The sequence below is a fragment of the Harmonia axyridis genome, chromosome 4 (assembly GCF_914767665.1).
Source record: "Harmonia axyridis chromosome 4, icHarAxyr1.1, whole genome shotgun sequence".
NCBI classification, from domain to species: Eukaryota; Metazoa; Arthropoda; class Insecta; order Coleoptera; family Coccinellidae; genus Harmonia; species Harmonia axyridis.
The window spans coordinates 12,435,267-12,456,532 of NC_059504.1; the positions used below are offsets into that span (position 1 = coordinate 12,435,267).

The following is a 21,266-nucleotide window of genomic DNA, read 5'->3' on the forward strand; positions in this document are numbered from 1 at the left end:
TTAAATAATATAGACGAACCATTAAAATTGGCGCCCAACGTGGGGTTAATTATCAATTTATCATATCATTAATCTATCAAAAAAATGGAAACAAGAAGTAAAACGAAAGTTGAAGAGAAAGGGGATGAAGAAAATACAAAAGGAAATTTGGAAATTTTTGTAAGAAATATAAATGAACTGAATCTTTAGAATTCAATGAATATAATGGAAGATTTCAAGGAAGATATGAAAAATAATGTAAAAAATATGGAAGAAAATTTGATGGAAGTTAAGGTAGAAGTGAAAAATATTTATACCAAAATGAATGAGAAACTTGAGGATAGATTGATGGAATTCAATGAAAGTACAAGAAGAATTTCCAATAAAAGTTGAAGAAAAAGGTGAAATATGTGAAAGTTTCGAGATTTGCGAAACAAGAAAGAAGATAGGAAGATGATAGAAAGAAGAAATAATACTAAACTGAAAACTGAACAAACACAAGAAGAGTATGAAAATATTGATGAAACGAAGGAAAAATTGGGGGATGAAGATTTGTAAAGGAAATATAAAGAATATTGAAGACAGGAGACAAATTTTACAAAGAATATATTTGTTTTTGGATCGGATTATTAAATAATATAGACGAACCCTAACAGTACCTACTTATCTAATTACTGACTGCTCAATATCAAGATCTCAATGTTTGTTATTCCGAAACTTTACATTTCAATCTCAAATTTGTTTATGTTTTTTCTGATATAATCGTTCACTGAAAAATATTCTATGAATACTACCATTTACGGAGTGAAATAATCATCTAGATGACAGTTCTAGGCACTAATTTCAATGAGTATCATTGATGCAGTGTCGACACCATGTATTCTATGCATCTTGCATGCAAGAGATTTTTCCCACTAGAACATGAATAATGCGAGATCGTGGTGGGTCGAGCATGGTTTCGAGCACGGAAAATATCGGAAACCACTGAATCGTGCTAATTTTCTAGATTGATTTACGGTAAACCCACACGATTTTGCATCCACCGACCATAGATGGAATTTATGGAACCTCAGTGAAATTTCGAATTAAATATTCATGATTCGATGGAGAACAATCGTGTCACTATTTATTATTCTAACGTTGACATAGCGTGCAGTTGGAGTGAGGCTGTTTCAGACATGTGTTGTTTGTTGGTCTTTGCATGCACTTCAATGAATGTGGAGTTGGAAGGCTCAGCATTAAATCTTTGATATTTTCCCAGGTTTGATTTATTGGTATTTGGACGTAAAACTTCAATTCCGATGTGAAGGTGTGGTATCTTCAGTTGAAAATTGTGTTCTTTCGTGTTGTTATTACTTAAATGGTAACTTTTATAGACGATTTTATTTTCGTAAAGGTGGAATCTTATGAGAGATATGCTCTAGTAAATGTGATGATTGAAGGGTTTGAAATTGCTACTCACTATGGATCTATGGAGTATGGACTTAGATTATGCTCCGAATATCTCCGAGAATTTCAGAGAGGTTACTAGCGGTTCCCAATTTTTCAGGTAACCTGCCTCAGACATACCTGAGGACTGCTTGCCACTTGCCATTGGTCAACAAAAATTAGCCTTGGTAGAAAGTTGGAGGCTATTGATGTTTATTCACTTGAAATTTGTAAACAACTAAAAGTTCTCAATAGCTCTGGAGGGTATTCGTTTCATGAATTAAATAATCAAGTTCTTAGTGTGGGATGTCATGGAAAATGTTCATAAACAATAATTTGAATATCGAAATGACAAGACGAGTAGAAGGGTTACCGAACTCCGAACCAGAATGAAAGTGCGGTTGCTTTGGTGACAGATAATTTATCGAAGTTTCAAGAAATAGTCACTGCTTCTTCAGGAATTCGATCTACATATACGGACCACTTACTTCTTAACCAAAGTAACAAAGTAGATATGCGGACCATTTGAAGGCAAATCAAAGTAATAATCCTATCGCACATGCGCTACATCAGCCATACTCAACTTTTTTTCACCTCGGGCCGCATAATTGCTACTGTTCATTCTTGAGGGCCGCAGTAATTTACCTAGTTGTAAAACTAGCTTTAGCCCGCGCGGTTTTCGTTTATCGCGCATAATCAAAACTTTTTTTTTAATCGGTTACAAAGTAGCCTTAGTCCTTTCCTAAGCTCTACTAGTTCCTGTCTGAACCAAATTTGATCAAAATCGATTCAGTGGTTTATGCGTCAAAGCGTAACAGACAGGCAGATCACGTTTTTCGCATTTGTAATATTAGTAGGGAAGTGCGAAAATAAAAATATACAGGGTGTTAGGGAAACGCTCCCAACAACGAAAACAGGGGATACTATTGACGATTTTAAGAAAATTGGAATAATTTTTGTTATCACAATTTTTTATTTCGGTAGGTAGCATGATTTCTAAACTCTTTTATTAGCATAATTCACGCAATAATGCTAATAAGAGGTTTTAAAGATCAGGGTACTGACCAGAAAAAAAATTACACAATAATATGACAATTTAACTGTATACTCAGATGAAAAAACGCACCCAAGAATCCATAGAAACGAAAAGTATAAGAGCAAAAAACGTGAGATAAGGCAATCTCGCTAAGAAGATTAGGTATAGTATGTACATAAAGAATCCATTGTTTATATTATGGATATAGTGTTCTGTGTGTACGCGATAAGGGAGAAAACAAAGTAAATGAGTAAATATTGATACCGTTATTTTTGCGTAATTTCAAAACTTTATTTGTGAAACTATTGTAATTGAAAATTACTGGACTAGGCCTTTGCTCGGGCCGCATAAAAAGGGGCAAGGGCCGCATGCGGCCCGCGGCCCGCACGTTGAGTATGGCTGCGCTACATCATCACAGAACAGTTCAACAACTCACCAAGATCTTGCGATTTAACACCTCTAGACTTTTTTCGGGGCCACGTGAAAGATGAGATCTATCCAATGCTACACAATCGATTCAATACCTCAAAGATGGAATTCGTGAAGTTATCGAGAACATAAAGCCACAAATGTACGAATTGATATGCATATGGTACTGCAATCGAACCCGTAGCAACCATTTGGCTGTTATTGTCTTCCATCGCTAATGGCGTACCTTACTCTTCACAGTGAAATAAGCATACATTGATATATCTCAGAACATACTCGTTTTTTCAATGACCAAATGAAGCCTTTGCTCTGCTTGAACAGTAATTTTTGCTATCTGAAAACAGTTTTTCATCAATACACGGAACTCGTTTTCACCCTTTTCTCAAACAAAAACGAATTAGCCCTCAATATTTCCATCCAGACATAATTCTATGTTCTGAAATTTTGACACGGATCTTTTAAAGCTTGCCACTCAGGGGGAAATGTGGTTGGCACTAGCTGTGCCATCAGTCCTGGGAGTCATTGAGTGACATATTACGAAACATCGGAAAACTACTACTCAATTGTGAAATAATGGTTTGAATGGGAAGAGAAACACTCTGGTGGAATCTTCCTGTGGTGGTTTTACAAAGTTTAATCGAAATTTAAACACTGCTACACCTCCTCAGTGGATTCCTCTCAGGGCATTATCGCCTCAGGAAGCACCTCATGAGCTTGGGTCTAGCAGAAAATGACGAGTGATGATTCTTTGGGAAAGAGGAAGAAACTCCAGATCACTTGCTGATGGTATGCCTCGCCATCACTAGCCAACGCAAAATCTGCTCGGCGAGAATAGCTCTGATGGGGACACAATAGACCAATGCAATGAAACCCCCTCAAATCTGATCGAAACGGTTTGAGTTTGAATACAAAATTTCGTGAAAACATTGAGCAGATTAATTTGATCAAGTTTGTTTCTCGTCATTGCTTCTGCTTTTTCAACAACAATTAACATCTGACGAGGAAGTAAAAAGTGTTGAAAATTGCACAAAACAAGAACAATCAAAGATTTCTCACTTCGTCCAACCCTCTATGAATTCCTGAACAGAAATCCTGCGATATAAAATTGATGAAACGAATACTCCTCCTGACGAGCCATCATAATTCTCATCCGGCAAGATATTCCTCATCACAAGCAACAAGAAAAGCCGTCACCTCCAACCTTTCCCATTTTCCCGGCTTTCCTCCCATTGAAGCCAGCTTCATCCAGTCTGGAAATAAGGAACATTCCCCGATTTAATCCGTCGAATTGCTTTTTGAAGCTTCAAATCTTCCTGGGTTGGATCACACCCAAAAATTTCTTCAAATTTTGACACTGCAAGATCTACGAAGAATTTTGATCTTAGAAAGAATATGCTATGCCTCTACACTGGTTTCATCGCAGGGCATTGTCACCTCAGGAAGCACCTCATGAGGTTGAGTCTAGCAGAAAATGACGAGTTATGATTCTTTGGGAAAAAGGAAGAAACTCCAGATCACTTGGTGATGAAATGCCTCGCCATCACTAGTCAACGCAAAATCTGCTTCGAACAAGAAACTTGTAAATGTGAAGAAGTAGCCTCCAAGAAGCCATATCAGAGACTGGAGTTCATCAGAACTCTTGGAGGGCGAGATGAAGTTTTGTACTGGTGATAATAGCTCTGATGGGGGCACAGTAAACCAATAGGTCCCGGTGCAATAAAACCTCCTTGAATATACATAATCTGAACGGTTTGAGTATGTGTGCTAGATTCCGTGAAAACATTAAGTAGAATATATGAAATTAATTTCACTGCATTCAGAAAATTTTTCACTTCTGGAAAAAGTACCTCCTCGAGAGGGACTCGAACCCGCAACCTCCAAATATCTAGTCCGATGCTCTAACCACTAAGCCACCGAGGAAGCTGAAGATTCTCCGAATGCCGTGAAATTAATTTCATATATTAACACACACATACGTTGAAACCCTTATTCACGTATTGAGTAGAATAATTTGATCAAATTCTCAAAAGCTTCTTCCTGTTTTCACCTCATTACTTCTTATTTTCCAACACAAAATAACATCTGACAGTTATGGGAAAGCAAACAGTGTTGAAAATTGCACAAAACAAGAACAATCAAAGATTTCTCACTCCATCCAACCCTCTATGAATTCCTGAACAGAAATCCTGCGATATAAAATTGATGAAACGAATACTCCTCCTGACGAGCCATCATAATTCTCATTTGGCAAGATATTCCTCATCACAAGCAACAAGAAAAGCCGTCACCTCCAACCTTTCCCATTTTCCCGGCTTTCCTCCCATTGAAGCCAGCTTCATCCAGTCTGGAAATAAGGAATATTCCCCGATTTACTCCGTCGAATTGCCAGCTCGCATAATGCAATTCCACTGGCAGCAGGGCGCCGAAAAATACCCCCATTCAAAGACGGAAAGATGAAATATGCGCGCAAAAGTAAGCCATCTCTGGCTGTGACTCCATCTACGACCTTTTTTTTTATAATTACCGAAAGCTGTTACGAATCATTATAAATTGTTTTATTAAACATGGTGCAGCCGAATCAGCGGTCTCTGGGTCCGCATTGTGGCGTTGGTAAAAAAAAATACGGACACGAAAACCAGGATAATAAATCAGGTCGACCTCTCCTATCCCGCTGTTTGGTTCCAGGCGAAAGGAGGAAACAACAACAAAGGCAAACGAGCCAACGCTGATGAGTTCCTTTTTTGGAGGATACAGAAATGACGTTTATAATAAATAAACCTATGATGGAATTCGAGATTTTCCAATTACGCTTCAATGGGTCCATATAATGAAAGTTTTGCGGACAATGCTGGGCTGTAACACATTTGGATATCGATGATGAAAAATTCACGTGGTTCAGTAAGCCGTTTAAAAAAGGTTGAATTTCATATTTGGCTTCATTGAACTTGCCTGTTTAAAATTTGTATTTGATGTCGATACGTCTAGCTTCAAAATTTTTATCCAAAATATGATAATGAATGAGTTGGAAATATATGCATCGACGCCTAGTTAGAAGCCTGTCACATATTTAAGAAAAATTGAAAAAAATTCAGTATCAAAGATTTCACTTATTTTCTTAACTATAATAATGAAAAACAACAATAAAGGCAAGCGAGCCAACGCGATGAGTTCCTTTTTTGGAGGATACAGAAATGACGTTTATAATAAATAAACCTATGATGGAATTAGAGATTTCCCAATTACGCTTCAATGGGTCTATATAATGAAAGTTTTGCGGACAATGCTGGGCTGTAACACATTTGGATATCGATGATGAAAAATTCACGTGGTTCAGTAAGCCGTTTAAAAAAGGTTGAATTTCATATTTGGCTTTACTGAACTCGCTGTTTGAAATTCGTTTTTGATGTCGATACGTCAAGCTTCAGAATTTGTTTCAAAATAAGGTAATGAGCTGGAAATATAAGCATCGACGCCTAGTTGGTAGCCTATCACATATTTGAGAAGAGTTGAAAAAAATTCATTGTCAAAGATTACAATTATTTTCTTAATTATGATATTTTCAGGAAACGTGGTTACCAAAGGTGTTATATCTTGTTTAAATGTGTTTCTATGAATATCCACAATATATTCTTTTCTTATTGTAATGTGAAAGGAGGAAACAACATCAAAGGCAAACGAGCCAACGCTGATGAGTTCTTTTTTTGGAGGATACAGAAATTACGTTTATAATAAATAAACCTATGATGGAATTCGAGATTTTCCAATTACGCTTCAATGGGTCTATATAATGAAAGTTTTGTGGACAATGCTTGGCTGTAACACATTTGGATATCGATGATGAAAAATTCACGTGGTTCAGTAATTCTTTTAGAAAAGGTTGAATTTCATATTTGGCTTTACAGAACTTGCCTGTTAGAAATTTCTAGTTGATGTCGATACGTCTAGCTTCAAAATTCGATCCAAAATATAATAATGAGTTGGAAATATATGCATCGACGCCTAGTTAGAAGCCTGTCTCATATTTGAGGAAAATTGAAAAGAATTCAGTATCAAAGATTACACTTATTTTCTTAAATATAATAATGAAAAACAACAATATAGGCAAGCGAACCAACGCGATGAGTTTCTTTTTTGGAGGATTCAGAAATGACGTTTATAATAAATAAACCTATGATGGAATTCGAGATTTTCCAATTACGCTTCAATGGGTCTATATAATGAAAGTTCTGCGGACAATGCTGGGCTGTAACACATTTGGATATCGATGATGAAAAATTCACGTGGTTCAGTAAGCCGTTTAAAAAAGGTTGAATTTCATATTTGGCTTTACTGAACTTGCCTGTTTGAAATTTGTATCTGATGTCGATACGTCTGGCTTCAAAATTTGATCCAAAATATGATAATGAGTTGGAAATATATGCATCGACGCCTAGTTAGAAGCCTGTCACATATTTAAGAAAAATTCAAAAAAAATTCGGTATCATAAATTACACTTATTTTCTTAACTATAATAATGAAAAACAACAATAAAGGCAAGCGAGCCAACGCGATGAGTTTCTTTTTTGGAGGATACAGAAATGACGTTTATAATAAATAAACCTATGATGGAATTCGAGATTTTCCAATTACGCTTTAATGGGTCTATATAATGAAAGTTTTGCGGACAATGCTGGGCTGTAACACATTTGGATATCGATGATGAAAAATTCACGTGGTTCAGTAAGTCGTTTAAAAGAGGTTGAATTTTATATTTGGCTTCATTCAACTTGCCTGTTTGAAATTGGTATTTGCATTCGATACGTCTAGCTTGAAAATTTGATCCAAAATATGATAATGAGTTGGATATATGAGCGTCGACGCCTAGTTAGTAGCCTGTCACATATTCAGTGTCAAAGATTACAATTATTTCCTTAATTATAATATTTTCAAAAAATGTGCTTCTATGAATAGCCACAATATATTCTTTTCTTATTGTATATGTCTTACTCATTCATAAAAGAAGTCAAAAATCAAATTTAATCACATTTTCCTTCTTTAGAAAAAATCTATGGTTGTACATAATTATACAGGGTTAGATCTAGAGAGCAAGGAATATCGAAAACCGTTAGAAAGACAGAGTGGCTTGAATAACAAAAAAGTTGCGTTATTTAGGGATGAGTGTGTTGGTGTGAACAGATCCGAAATATCTCCATTGGTTCCCGAGATATCTCGAAAAAACTGACAATCGAGATTTTTTTCTGTATAACTACTTTGTTTTAGATAACTTCACGACATTATTATAGCCATTATCCAATATAGAGATACTAATGGTGTCAGATTTTTTTCTGTTTTCCATTGTTTCAGAGACGCGATAGTCAAGTGATGATTTCACATAACAATTCTTCAAATTTGCGTACCTAGACTAGACTAGATATTTCGGTAGAGTGTGGTACATTGTTGAATTCGTAATTTTTTTCTTTCTCATAGGGAAAACCAATATGGCGTCCATATAAAAAAACAAATGAGTTATACAGAAAAAAGAAAATCTCGATTTTCAGTTTTTTCGAGTTATCTCGGGAATCATTGGAAATATTTTGGATCTGTTCACACAAGCAAACTAATCCCTAAATAACACAACTTTTTTGTAATTCAAGTCACCCTGTATCTCTAAAGGTTTTCGATATCCCTGAACTACCCCTCTAAATAGTTCTAACCCTGTATAACTGATTTTATCATACCTAAAAAATTAACCAATTTTCAATAGAACGCGACGCATAATTTCTGATGTTTTCTTTTTGTGTTAAGGATAGAGAAGGAATCGTAAATAGGTGAGGGGTTAATATAATTCAAAAAAGGAATTTCTTCAGTTTAGTTTGGTACCACATCAGTACTCTTGATGCAGTGGGCCGATTAGCAACGCCCGTTTACCTTTGAAGCGTTTTTTTACGAACCACCGCTCCTTTACCATCTCTCAGTTTCATTCTTCAAGTTGGCTATAGTGCTAAAACATTCTCAACTCGATGATATTGCTGTTCAAGAAGGGTGTTACAATCTTTGGCTTACTCGATCACCTGTCAATTCCTTTACCTCAACACACGTCAAGCCATCAGAGGAATTTTAGAACATTTCTTGATTGGTTCATTGACAATGGAGGCCGTTTCTCATCAGATACAATTTTTCTTGCACAAAAAAGTTTGATGATCAGAAGATAGAATCCGTTTTCTTGTAAAAATACTTACAATATAAGATTTATCGGGAGTTGCTCTTTAACATTGGGATATAATATGTATACGTTCTGGCATCATAGACTTCAATCAGGAACTTATATAGCAACTAGGATTACAGGGTGTTCTAAAAGCTTTATGACATACTTCGCCACTTGAAAGCTGCACTCATTCTGAACATTTTTGTTTCTATGGACATAGATTTAATCATTTTTTTAAGGAGACAATTTTTTTTTTCAGTATTCAGAAATATGTTGGAACTGTTAAACCTTGCTAAAGACTCCATTACTCGATGGATCAGAATTGGGCTGTTTCTTATTTGGTTTGATGAATTTACTCAAGTAATTGTTGATATGATTCCAGATTTCAACATGATAGCAAGAGAAGCTTCTTAATGTCTCCGTGAATAGAAATCGAACAGATTGATATGCGGTGAACGAGGTGACCATGGCATTTGTCGCCCATCGCTTATCCATTTATTATAACTAGCTAGTTGTCTCCCTGAATTTGGTGGTGTATTATGGTGCCGTTACCACATATTACTGACAATTTTGAGCTCTAGATCATCAATGACGACAAAAAGGCATATAAATATCCATTTAAGGGTTTGGTATTCCAACGAAAAATTTTCGGATGAGTGCGAAATTCGGCTTATTGGAGATGGTTTATTCTTACCCACAGTTCATGAGAATTTTTAACTCGAAATTTGGAAAAAAACGTAAAAATTGGATTTCAACACAAAAAAGGTAATATTTCCTGGTATATTGGTCATAGCCCCCTCGAGCACAAACGTTTTTTATGGATCGAGCTGTAATCTAAAATATATTGAAGTTTCAAGTCCGTATCTGTCTCCAAGGAGAATTGAATATCATTAAAATTTTCTCTGAAAATTTCAGTTTACAGCCTATAAATCCGAAAATAATGGACAAATCGGTTAACTACAGCCTTTTTCGCAATCTACGTCATCGTATCAATCGGAAGAATTGTATAAACTTCCTATGTAGGAAATTTAAATTTTTCGTAGTTTTTTTGAACGATCATTGATGACATCACAAATCATTGTTGCAAATCGTTGCTGAAATCATCTTAGTCTAATTGCCTATAAATTTGCATTGCGTATGCAGGTTCATTATGATTTTTATCGATACCAATATTAGTGAAACAAGCCTCGTCAGATTTCACGTGAAGTAGTTAAATTTGTTATTTGAATTATCATCGACAAAATTCTAGCTGTCGTATCATCTGGTATTTTCTTTAATAAGCCTACTTAAATTGAATTCTTTTAACTTCTGAATGAATCGGATCTATCCTTATAGGAAAAAAATGTTCCGAATGAGCACAACCTCAGAGATAGAGAGAGCATATCGTCGGCTAAGAGTGTAAATCTGTTAAGTCCATTTTAACAATTTCACAGGAGACCAAAAAAACCGTACAGTACAGTGTTATAATAATAATAATAAGAGAGTTTATTCATGAAAATACATTCAATAGAGTTTATTGAATGTATTTTCATGAATTAATTCTCTTATTATTATTATTATAACACTGTACTGTACGGTTTTTTTGGTCTCCTGTGAAATTGTTCAAAATGGACTTGGCAGATTTACACTCTTAGCCGACGATATGTCATTTTCAGTAAGCAAATTTTGTCCCCAACATAAACTATCAAAATTGGCATTAAGCACGAGGAAATGATAACATATCAGTGATACGGTTTTTCACTCAATTCGCGAGTTTCTCCACAAAGAACGCACTTCTTATGTCCCATAGTGGATCAACGTTGCATTATAACTCAAAAAATATTGAAATAAATACCTAAATATATCAGAAATTCAGAAAACAAACTTCAAGCGCGCAAAACGACGTGAAACAACAGATGACATTAGGAGAGCAAAAGTTGCCAAACCTTGCATTTCAGCAGGTAGATAGAGAAAATAATAAATATTTTGCTCATTATCAATTCGACAATGAGGATAAATATCGGATTCCAAATATTTGAATTTGCATATTTAATCGGGAATCACTCAAATAAATATATTCATTCAATATAATATACCTACACTCAAAACGATATAGTAAAATTGTGGATTTGAAAATATATCACAATCCGACAACGTAACCTAACCATGTTGGGGACATGTGAAAATTGCGTATACTCCCTCTATCTATGCTTATTACTCTATGACCACATCCTGTCATATGTCAAAGTTTGTCATAGAGCTTGGAGAACGTTTTGTAGTAGTGTAGTAAATTTTCAAAAAAGTTAAGGAAAATATTTACCTCGAAGGTGCCCGGAAACTCCTCTGCCTCTGGAACCCATAATCATCACACCCATTCTTATCCCGACTACACGATTTTATAGAGCATTGTTCACTATCATACCCGTCGTAGACCATAGAACTGTTCGGTCCTCTATGAATGTTTATAATCTCCGGCGACTGTATCCTCTTCATCGTCATCACATTCCTGCCGTCGTGGAATCTCTGCGGAAACTTCTGAGCATACTCACGCTCATTACCATACAGATGCTTCCTGCTGCCGTGTACCTTACCCGACCTTCGATCCAGGCTGTACTGGCTCAGATTCGCGCCCTCCAGTTTCGGTATGGAGGTGAACGACCTATTCAACACCAAGTTCTGCTCGCTGTTAGAGTCCCTAAACCTGTTTTTCAGAGGATACACGACGTCTTTTATGGCACAGTTGCACACCATCTCCAGGTCTTCGACGGGACGAGGGTTGGCGTTTCCCTCGAAACGGGAACGGTCGTTTTCGGGAGTCTTGAAGGGGTCATAACTGCTCTTCAGCAGGAATTCCGAGCTGGCATTCGCGTTGATGCAGTGAGTGGTGCCCTCTACAATGATTTCGTCTCTGGGGTAGTCGACGATGTTTTTATTGCGTTCTTCGTTAGAGGTGCGTGTTACTTCTATGTTCTGGTAGTCGCGGTATTCGTTGTCTATGGGGCTGTTGGCCTGGGTGTATTTTGAGGCTTTCATCGTCTGAAAAGGAAATATACAGGTTAGAGTGAAGTATGTTATACGAGTCTTAAAATATAGAGTGAATAACCGCGATAGCCTATTGGACGATTCACAGGCCAAAAAAAAAATTTTTTTGGTGCCTCGGATTTTAGAGCTGAATCTGTACATGCAATCCGTTTTTCTCTATTAGTGCGGGAGCCAGGTGCAAATTTGGTTGATTATTTCCTCTCGAGAGATACTTGGTGAGATGCATCAGATAATAATAATAAAAAGCCTCGTGAACGTCAGCTACGACTCGGTTGGGGGGGGAGAGCGGCGGCAGCCCCCCAAACACGAAGAAAAAAAATACATTCAGTCATTTCCTCCCAACTGAAAATTCGTCAAATTATAGCTAACCCAATATCTAGACGGAAAAATACAATCAGCTGTCTATAGCATGGTGGATTATACGTCAGCTGGTGCCTCAAACATAAAAAAAAAAGTTTATTTTCAATGACAGCTCTGACAGCGACTCTGAATTACAGATTCAAGGTACTCCAATTCTTCACTGGAGAATCGATGGAAATTGAAGGCATGGTGGCTATGTTGGAATATCGTGATATTGATGGAGATTCTGTCCCAGTTTTAATGGCATTCAAACATGGATTGGAGGAAGAAAAGTTCTAGATGATTCCATCTTTTTTCAATTGTGAAATGCTCATTATTTTTTTTTTTTAAACCTCCACAACTTGTACCGGAAACACACTAAGTACTACTTTCTTATTTTAAATAGCACATGCAGTATATTGTTCCATAATTAGATAGCTTATTTGATGAAAATTTCAGCAATATGCCATTTTCAGCAATATGCCATAACTTAGGTATTTTCATCACAATTATGATTGGTTTGGTTCTCCATAAACGTCTAAAAGGCCATTGCGGTAAATCACCCTGCATATTATTTTATTCAGCAACTGGCAATGAACGTAGTGTCAGTACCTAAAATGCTTATCCTGGATATATCCCAGTGCCAGCAGCTTAAGAAGAATATCCGTCATATCAGTTCTCGAATATAATGACGATAAATACAAATCAATTATATAGGGTGTCCCATTGTGAAATATTCAATGAAATAACTCCTTGGAAAGAGCCTGTTCCGAAAAATAATTCAAATGAAAGATTCTTAGTTCTCAAGGGATATGCAGACATCCAATATGACCTAGAAGTTTGTTTAATTTCATTTCAAGGTCAAGTAAATTATATGAATAGGAAATATAAATTTTCGAAAAAATGAAAATCTCTGGAGATGTACAGTGTTTCATGTTCAAAATGCCATGATAGAGTACTTCGAAGTTATTTTGTTTTTATATTCCGAATGAATATATTCAATAATAAAAACCAGTTTGTCTCCTTAATTTTTTTCCAACCGCATACAAGAGTTGACAATGAGCTTATAAAATCTCACCGCATGCCAAATTTTGAAATTGTTACCACTGCAAACAGGTCCATATAAATAGGTACATTTTTGATTGTGTAATTTCAGACAATTTCTATTGGTATTATAGGTTATTTCTCTCTATTATTTTCATCGTTAACTGATGATTTAACCAACCGCCTGATGCATCGACCAGAGGTTAGAACTTTGCTGCCAAACACATTTGAACATTTCATTAGGTGCAATGTACTATTTATTTCATTTGGTGTGCATCTTTGAATTGAAAAATTTAATCTTCATTTACTTTATTTGTCTATCCGTGAATATTGACTTCCTCAGCAGTTTATCAACAACTTGGCTAATTTCGAAAAGCTTGAACTGACAAATTTGCGCCTAATTCGAGCTTGATCTTCAAAATCGCCATCTGCAGAGTTTTCACAAAAATCAGTACACAGCCAAAGGCATTGAATTTTGAAAGAATCATACAAGAAGTGCCAATTAATGGACTTTGCTCAAGAATTTGTTGATAAGATATGAGTACAGCGCCAAATCTCGATACCTCTGTAGAAACATTTTATCTGAGCAAATTCTTGACACTTCCACTCTGGTGAATGTGAAATACTAAAAAGACTTCATTCTTGATGAAATTCTATAAAAGTATTGGTTAGCAACTCGTCAGCAATTAATTAATGATATTATAAAGATCTCAAAAAAAGTATTAGGCACGTAAATAATTATAATTATGAAATTAATTATGTGAACATTGCTTCAGGATCCCAACATATACTTTCCTTCCGCGATGTATTCCGTAAAATCATATCTGAAATGTAAGCATCCCTATGGAACCAGTGAATTCTGTAAAAAGTTGTCGACGTTGGTATAGAAAACTCACGTCACTGAAGAGAGAACATAGGACTAATACGTGCCGCCACATACACCAGCCTATTCAGCATGGCTGATCTTTGTTTTCAGGTAAACAACTCGGTGGTGTATTCGAAAGAGATTCCAGATAAAACGTCAGGGCAAACTCTCTCAGATCGAAGGATGCTGAGCGTGACGATTGTATTTGTTCAAGGTGTCCTAGTTAGGTATGATAATTCATTGCCAGGTTGTTCAACCTCCCTATACATTTGGAGCAATACTTCAATCAGTTACTGACATTAGTATAAGGCTTCAGTGAGGATTTTGTTAAAAGCAATCAGTTCATTTGTCATATTTATTTTATATATATATATATATATATATATATATATATGAGGAAGTTCTTAACGTCCCTCTGAAGCGCTTTGGCAAAAAAAAATGCCCGGCACTAGGAGTTACCTGCCCTATATGGTGATTGAAAAAAAAAAAAAAAAAAAAAAAAAAATATATATATATATATATATATATATATATATATATATATATATATATATATATATTCTTTTGAGAAAGAGCAATTCAAAATATTAATTTCAAAAAATCAAGCATATGTGTCGATGAATCTCAGTATTAGCAGAGGAAATGTAACGGGGCATCATACATTTCAACGTATGAAATACTATCAGTGTAAATATATGGGAGATGATTCTCCAAGGGACAGGTGGGATTTTTGGGTAATATTTTCGTCATTAATATTCACATATCCAAGCTATCCATTCAGTTTCAGATTATTTTTTAAAATGGGTAGTTTACTTCAAATCGATATAATGAAAACTAATATTTAGTACTCCTTTCTGCTTCTTTTTTTTTGTTTTAGGATCCAATTGCAAATTATAGAGTCGTCAACCGAAAAGAGAGGATGAAGAAAATTTTGTAAAGAAAATTTCAGTGATCAAACAATTGGAGAAATTTCAAATATCACCATAATTTATAGATTCAGAAACAGTCTAAGCATAGCTTTGATGAGATGACCGAGTTCTCATTGAAGTATATCTTTCCAGGCTATTTGGATCTCGTGCCGAAATACTGCTAGAGTTTTTGGAAAATGGAGTTGGTGAGCCTCTGCATAAAAGGCAGACCAAGTTGTTCCACCACCTCCTGAGTGTAATTAACGACAGTGATGTTGCCTCTAATGAACATTGAAGGTGACCCGTAGAGATTCACGAAATTATTTGATATTCAAGTTATTTGACTTGACTTGACTCAACATCAAGTCAAGTAGTAGTTTTTCAATGTCAATTCATGTATTCATTCATGAAGTACTTGAAAAATCAAGTACATTTTCTTAAGCTACTTGATTCTTAGCATATTCAATGTGTAGTGTGCACATCAATGAAAAAATAATGAAATGAGAAGGAACCTTGCCAAAAAATATTTTTATTCATAAAATTTGATATATAAAAATCCAAAAATATCAACAATTTTGAGAAAAAACAAAAATTAAATCACTATGAAACTTAACAAAATTAAAATTCGAAAAATATACAGGGTGTTTCCTAAACATGCGGCAAAAATTCAGGGGGTTGTTCCTTGGACTATTCTAAGAATATTTTGTCCTTTGATGATTTTTGAAAAACCTATTTGTTTCGAAGATATAGGGGAAACAAAATTTCAGATAATAACATTTTATTATGAAAAATTACATGAAAATTCAACTCAACCTACAAAAACTGTTGAAAATGACCACCTCTAGCCAGCATACAAGCATCCAATCTTCTCCTCATTGACTGCCGAACCCTTTCAAAAACACCAGGATCATTTCTCATTAAGTTACACCCAGCAATGATCCGTTTTCGCAAGTCTTCCACATTTTCTACTGGAGTGGTATAAACTAATGATTTTAGTCAAAAAACTGGCCGTTTTTAGTAATTTGAATGTTGTTAAACAAATTTAAAAATAAATTGTACCTACTTAGTAAACACAGTGCGGTACGCATTTTTATTTAAACTATTATTAATTTTAAAAATATGAAAAATGTTGTTCGCCCTGTATCTTCGAAACAAAGAGGTTTTTCAAAAATCATCCAAGGACAAAACATGCTTAAAATAGTCCAAGGAACAACTCCCTGAATTTTTGCCGCATGTTTAGGAAACACCCTGTATAGTTCCTCTCTCTGCATATCAGGGTGTTATATTCCAACATTCAAAGTCCATGAGATTCATATTTTCCATACTGAATGTCGTAGAATAACTTGGTCGTAAAACTTTAATAATACCTCATATGCCCCCCCCCCTCCAATCCGTAATCATACGCAATTAAAAACTTCCGCAATTTCGTGTCCGCGTTGCCAACGAAAAAACGACTAATTCAGATTACACAAAACTTATTATTTCGGCAAGTTGCAGCGGGGGCCGAGATCTCTCTCACTCTTTCTCTCCATTCCAATGAAATTTCACAGGCTCTACTTCTGATAATATCGATTCTTGAAGTTTTGAGAGCGGGCTGTAAATCCGCAATATCATCCAAGGAGCAGGAAATTACCCTCGTTGAGTTTGATAAATGAAGTTTGGCGCAAGGCGTCGGAATTTTATAGGAATTCGGGTTTGCGTGAGGAGGACTCCCGACTCACTTTTGGGGACTGTTTATTGTCCCCTGTTCTGATTGTGGAATCGATTGTATGAGCGACGAATAGTCTGGTTTTTTTAGAAGTTTTTTGGCTGATTCTGAAAGTAGAAACGTTATTACGCCGCTGATGCAGGTTGGAATAGTGATTCACTAATAACTTCAATGAATTCTGTCAATTTGGAATCATTCATTTCTTTCCGTATCCCATATACAGGGTGGCCACTTTTTCAATGGGATTGTATTGGTATCTTTTAAACTATAAGAGTTAGAAGGTCGGTCTAATGGAGAAAAAGTTGCATGCATAGAAGCATTATCGAGCAGTTCAAACAAATCGAGATTATCAGGGCCAGTTATTGAGATATAATAAAAAAAGTAAATTCTGTCATTTTGATTTTTCTTTTTTTCCCACTTTATTTCAAATATTATCAAAAAATGTTACAGAAAATTTTTTATTCGACAGTAAATTGTTCTCAATTTCACGTAATCAGATTTCGTATCCAACGTTTCGTGCTCCCTGGGCCACCCTCAACCTCATTTTTTTCAATACGGACCTGTATATTTTATGACACTTTTCGAAATAACTTTTAACGCTGAATTCAACGATATATCATATAATGTCATTCAAAGTTGATTTTCAGGTGATTTTGACCCTTATCCAATTTTCTTTGGGTCGGATCTGTAGTGAATGCAATTTATCAAAAACTGCTGTTAATGAAATAGTCAAGAGACGCGAATACAATGATTTTAAATTTGAATACCAAGCCTTGCAAAACTTATATCGTAATGATATCAAAATAAAGTTCGATTCTGTAATTTGTTTCAACGGAACAAATGACAAATCCAACAATAGTGATTTCTCGCGAGATTGAGAATGTATTGGATGGTATTCAAAAAGGCGAAATAAGCAAATGTATAATAAGTATGGGTTCCAGAATTGTTAAGTGCATTTTACAGAATGGTGGACATTTCGAACACTTACTTCATTCATATTCATTTACTTTCGAATAATCATTCGATTTTTTTTCATTGAATGATAATTCGTTTAATTATTATGAATTGAAATAAATAATTATTACTTGTTTCTTGATTCGATTCTGATTTGTTCCATTAAGTTCAAGATGAGTAAGATGATTTTTTCATCGAAATGTATTGCATGTTGTTAATTAAACTAAAGGTACCTAAATGTAATACAGATCCGACCCAAAGAAATTTGGATAAGGGTCAAAATCATATGAAAATCAACTTTGAATGACATTGTATGATATATCGTTGAATTCAGCATTACATTACAAAATGGAATGTGCTATGAAATAATAAAGCGTCTTATTTGTATTTCTTAAGAAGGATGAAATAGAATTGTTTTCCTATATTTGCATTCCATTCTGAGGAATCAACATTATGATTAGAGAATTCAAAAGAAAATAATCCAGAACCCCAAATGGCAATAGAATTCGGCAATGTAAAGCGACCGCCGACAATCCTGAAGAGCTCATGTGTTTTTTCTAGCGTCAATAACTTGTTAACAGCACTATAAGAGGATCACGCCACATCTGGATATTTATGAGTATGTATAATGTATAATGCGTTCTTTGATGTCAATTAGATTTGTCGGTTTTCCTTCCTGTTGTTGATGACTTAATCAAATCTTATTTGGTACTTTGAATTTCTACACATGTAATTTTTGATCAAGCTTGAAATGCCACCCTTGAATTTTGCCGCCCTAGGCAACCGCTTACCCTGCCTACCCCTAGCGACGGCCCTGTGTTGATCGAAGCTTAAGAGACGGGTTCTATTTTCATCTTCATTTGTATTCAACAGAACGAAAGAATGAAGTTTTTGATAGGATATTACCGGACGTCAATAATGCTAAATACTGTGAGTAGTCTGAAGAAAATATAGTTATACAGAATTGAAAGGTTGAATTCTCATACAATGCAATTACATTCAGCATTACACTTCAATCAATATCAAACCACAGTTTTTGTCATACATCTCCATAAAGAGGATTATATTGATATTTTTAGTCGATATTTCAAAAATACTAAGAACTTCTAATAAAGTAACACCATATGGTAATCTTCAACACTGTCAAGTACCGTACTCTATGGAGTGTTTGTTTTGAGAAGACCAATGTAGCATTACAGATTCACGATAGGATATAATCTGATTAATAAATGAATGACGAGTCCTTCAGTTCCTTCAGGAGTTCTAAATGAAAAACAATCTACTAGAAGAAATTGAAATAGTACGTGAATTGAACTCAAACATGAATTGTGTGAACACTCAATTGAACTTAAATTTGAACAATAATTTCACTCCGTTGTTTAAGAGTTTGATAAACTCTTGAAGTCCTTGTGAATTAAGCGTTTTATATATGTTGTTTTCTTTCTTTTGTTTTGTTTGCTTCCATTTAAAATTAGAAATTTTTATGTGAGTTGTGTGTTTTTCAAATGCAATGACCTGCATATCATGAGATGTATTGAAAGGAAATGAAATTCAATAAATGATTAGAAAGGAGCGAAGTTAATTATATCGACTTTTCAACCGACGATGCTGGCTGAACACCGCTTCAGACTGGAAATTGTGCTATTTAATAATACTGTTATTATATTCTTTTGCTTTCAAAGTATTTCAATGAAACCAGCGAAAAAATAAACGAATAATAAAATTCATAAATTGTGGGTACAAAACAGCTTGGTAGATAGTAATGTGAATAAAGGCGATAAATATCTCCAAAACATTGAAACTTCCAGAAAAAATTATGAGATTATTTTTTGATCGCTTTTAAATTTTCGTAAGATCAATCATATGTCTTGGAGAAGTATTTCCGAATCGAAAAAATTATATTTGTTGAAGATTCCAGAAATCATATTCACAATTTTCAGAATGAAGACCTGAGCGATACGATAAGAAGAATATTCCAATTAACAGCAATAATTCTGATCTCTCCCCCCATTAAAAATCAAATGAATATTCCACGTTATTCATAGTCCCATTGTTTCCTGGGGGGATCATAAACTCCTGTTCCGAAATGCCGGATTGACTTGCATTAATCCAGATTACGAACACAACGATATTGAATATTTCAATTCCAATATCCATTTATTGTTGGATGCCCTGCATCAATACGGTTTCCAATATGACATAGACCTTCTCGCTTCTGAGTCGACATCATGACATATTGAATACCAATAATTTATGTAGGGGGTTTTAATGAATCATTCGAACTATACAGGGTGATTTATTAGCTCACCGAAAAACTTCGGCATATGAAAGATAATGTAATTTTTACGAAAAACAGGGTGATACAGCGATTATAGCGATCTTACAACTTTTCGATACAATTTTTGTAGTACGATATGTCTTTCATTTCAAAATAGGCAACAGTTTCGGCGATTACTTCTTCATTGGCGCTAAATTTCTTTCCAGCGAGCATTCTTCTGAGGTCTGATAACAGAAAAAGTCACTTGGAGGCCAGATCTGGCGAATACGATGGATGCAGAAGCAATTCGAAGCCCAATTCATGCAATTTTGTCATTGTTTCCATTGATTTGGGACACAGCGCATTGTCTTGATGAAACAGCACCTTTTTTTCTTCAAATGGGGCCATTTTTTTTGAGATTTCGTCCTTTAAACGATCCAATAACGTTATAGCTTTAATGAACTCATGAGAGCCTGAAAGTTTGAATAATAAAACGTTTTCAAAATATCTACTTCCAATTCAGATTTGAGGACACGCAAGGTATATAAAACATTATTTAGCGATTTGCAAAGTTGTTGAATATGTTCCAACTAGTCAAGGTGTTGGTCCACAGTAACTCCCAAAAATTTGGTACAATATTTTAGTTGTATCTCTTCCTCCAAAAATTGTAACCCCTCAGGTACCTTAGTTTTCAATTCAATTCAAATTGTGTGACTCACACCAAAGGTTCATTGATCTAGCAGCTGTATCAACAATGTTCTGAAGATTCCTTTTGATCGATTGTGAGCTCGCGCGGCACCCATTTTCCACACAGCTTGCTTATGTATGAATATTCGTCAATGATATGATGTATACGTTGAGATGATATCTTCACAATATGTGTTATCTCAATCTACTTCACTTCACGGTCATTCAAAATTTTTTTGTGAACTTTTTTGATTTTTTCGTCGGTGACAGCCTCTTTTGGATGATGTACACGTTCAGATGATATCTTCACAGTGTCTGATATCTCGATTAATTTCACTTTACGGTCATTCAAAATTATTTTGTGAACTTTTTTGATTTTTTCGTCGGTGACAGCCTCTTTTGGGCGTCTACAGCGTTCGCCGTCTTT

At 35.1% G+C, this 21,266-nt stretch overlaps 1 protein-coding gene and 1 non-coding gene across 3 annotated transcripts in view; both read right to left on the minus strand.

The window, feature by feature from the left end:
- LOC123678405 (putative dipeptidase CPSG_01350) overlaps positions 1-21,266 on the minus strand; it is a 341,260-nt gene that overhangs the window by 284,892 nt on the left and 35,102 nt on the right. Inside the window, exons 1-2 of one of the 2 annotated variants that reach the window (XM_045615418.1) lie at positions 14,401-14,553; positions 11,356-12,071 (exon numbers count right to left, since the gene is read on the minus strand). In XM_045615418.1, coding sequence (XP_045471374.1) covers positions 11,356-12,068 — 713 coding nt within the window. In that variant the 5' untranslated portion in view covers positions 12,069-12,071; positions 14,401-14,553. Of the gene's footprint in view, positions 1-11,355; positions 12,072-14,400; positions 14,554-21,266 lie in introns of those variants that run through there. The other variant, XM_045615417.1, reaches the window with a different exon arrangement.
- Positions 4,720-4,792, minus strand: Trnas-aga. The gene has a single exon. It is a non-coding gene; the product is annotated as a tRNA-Ser (tRNA).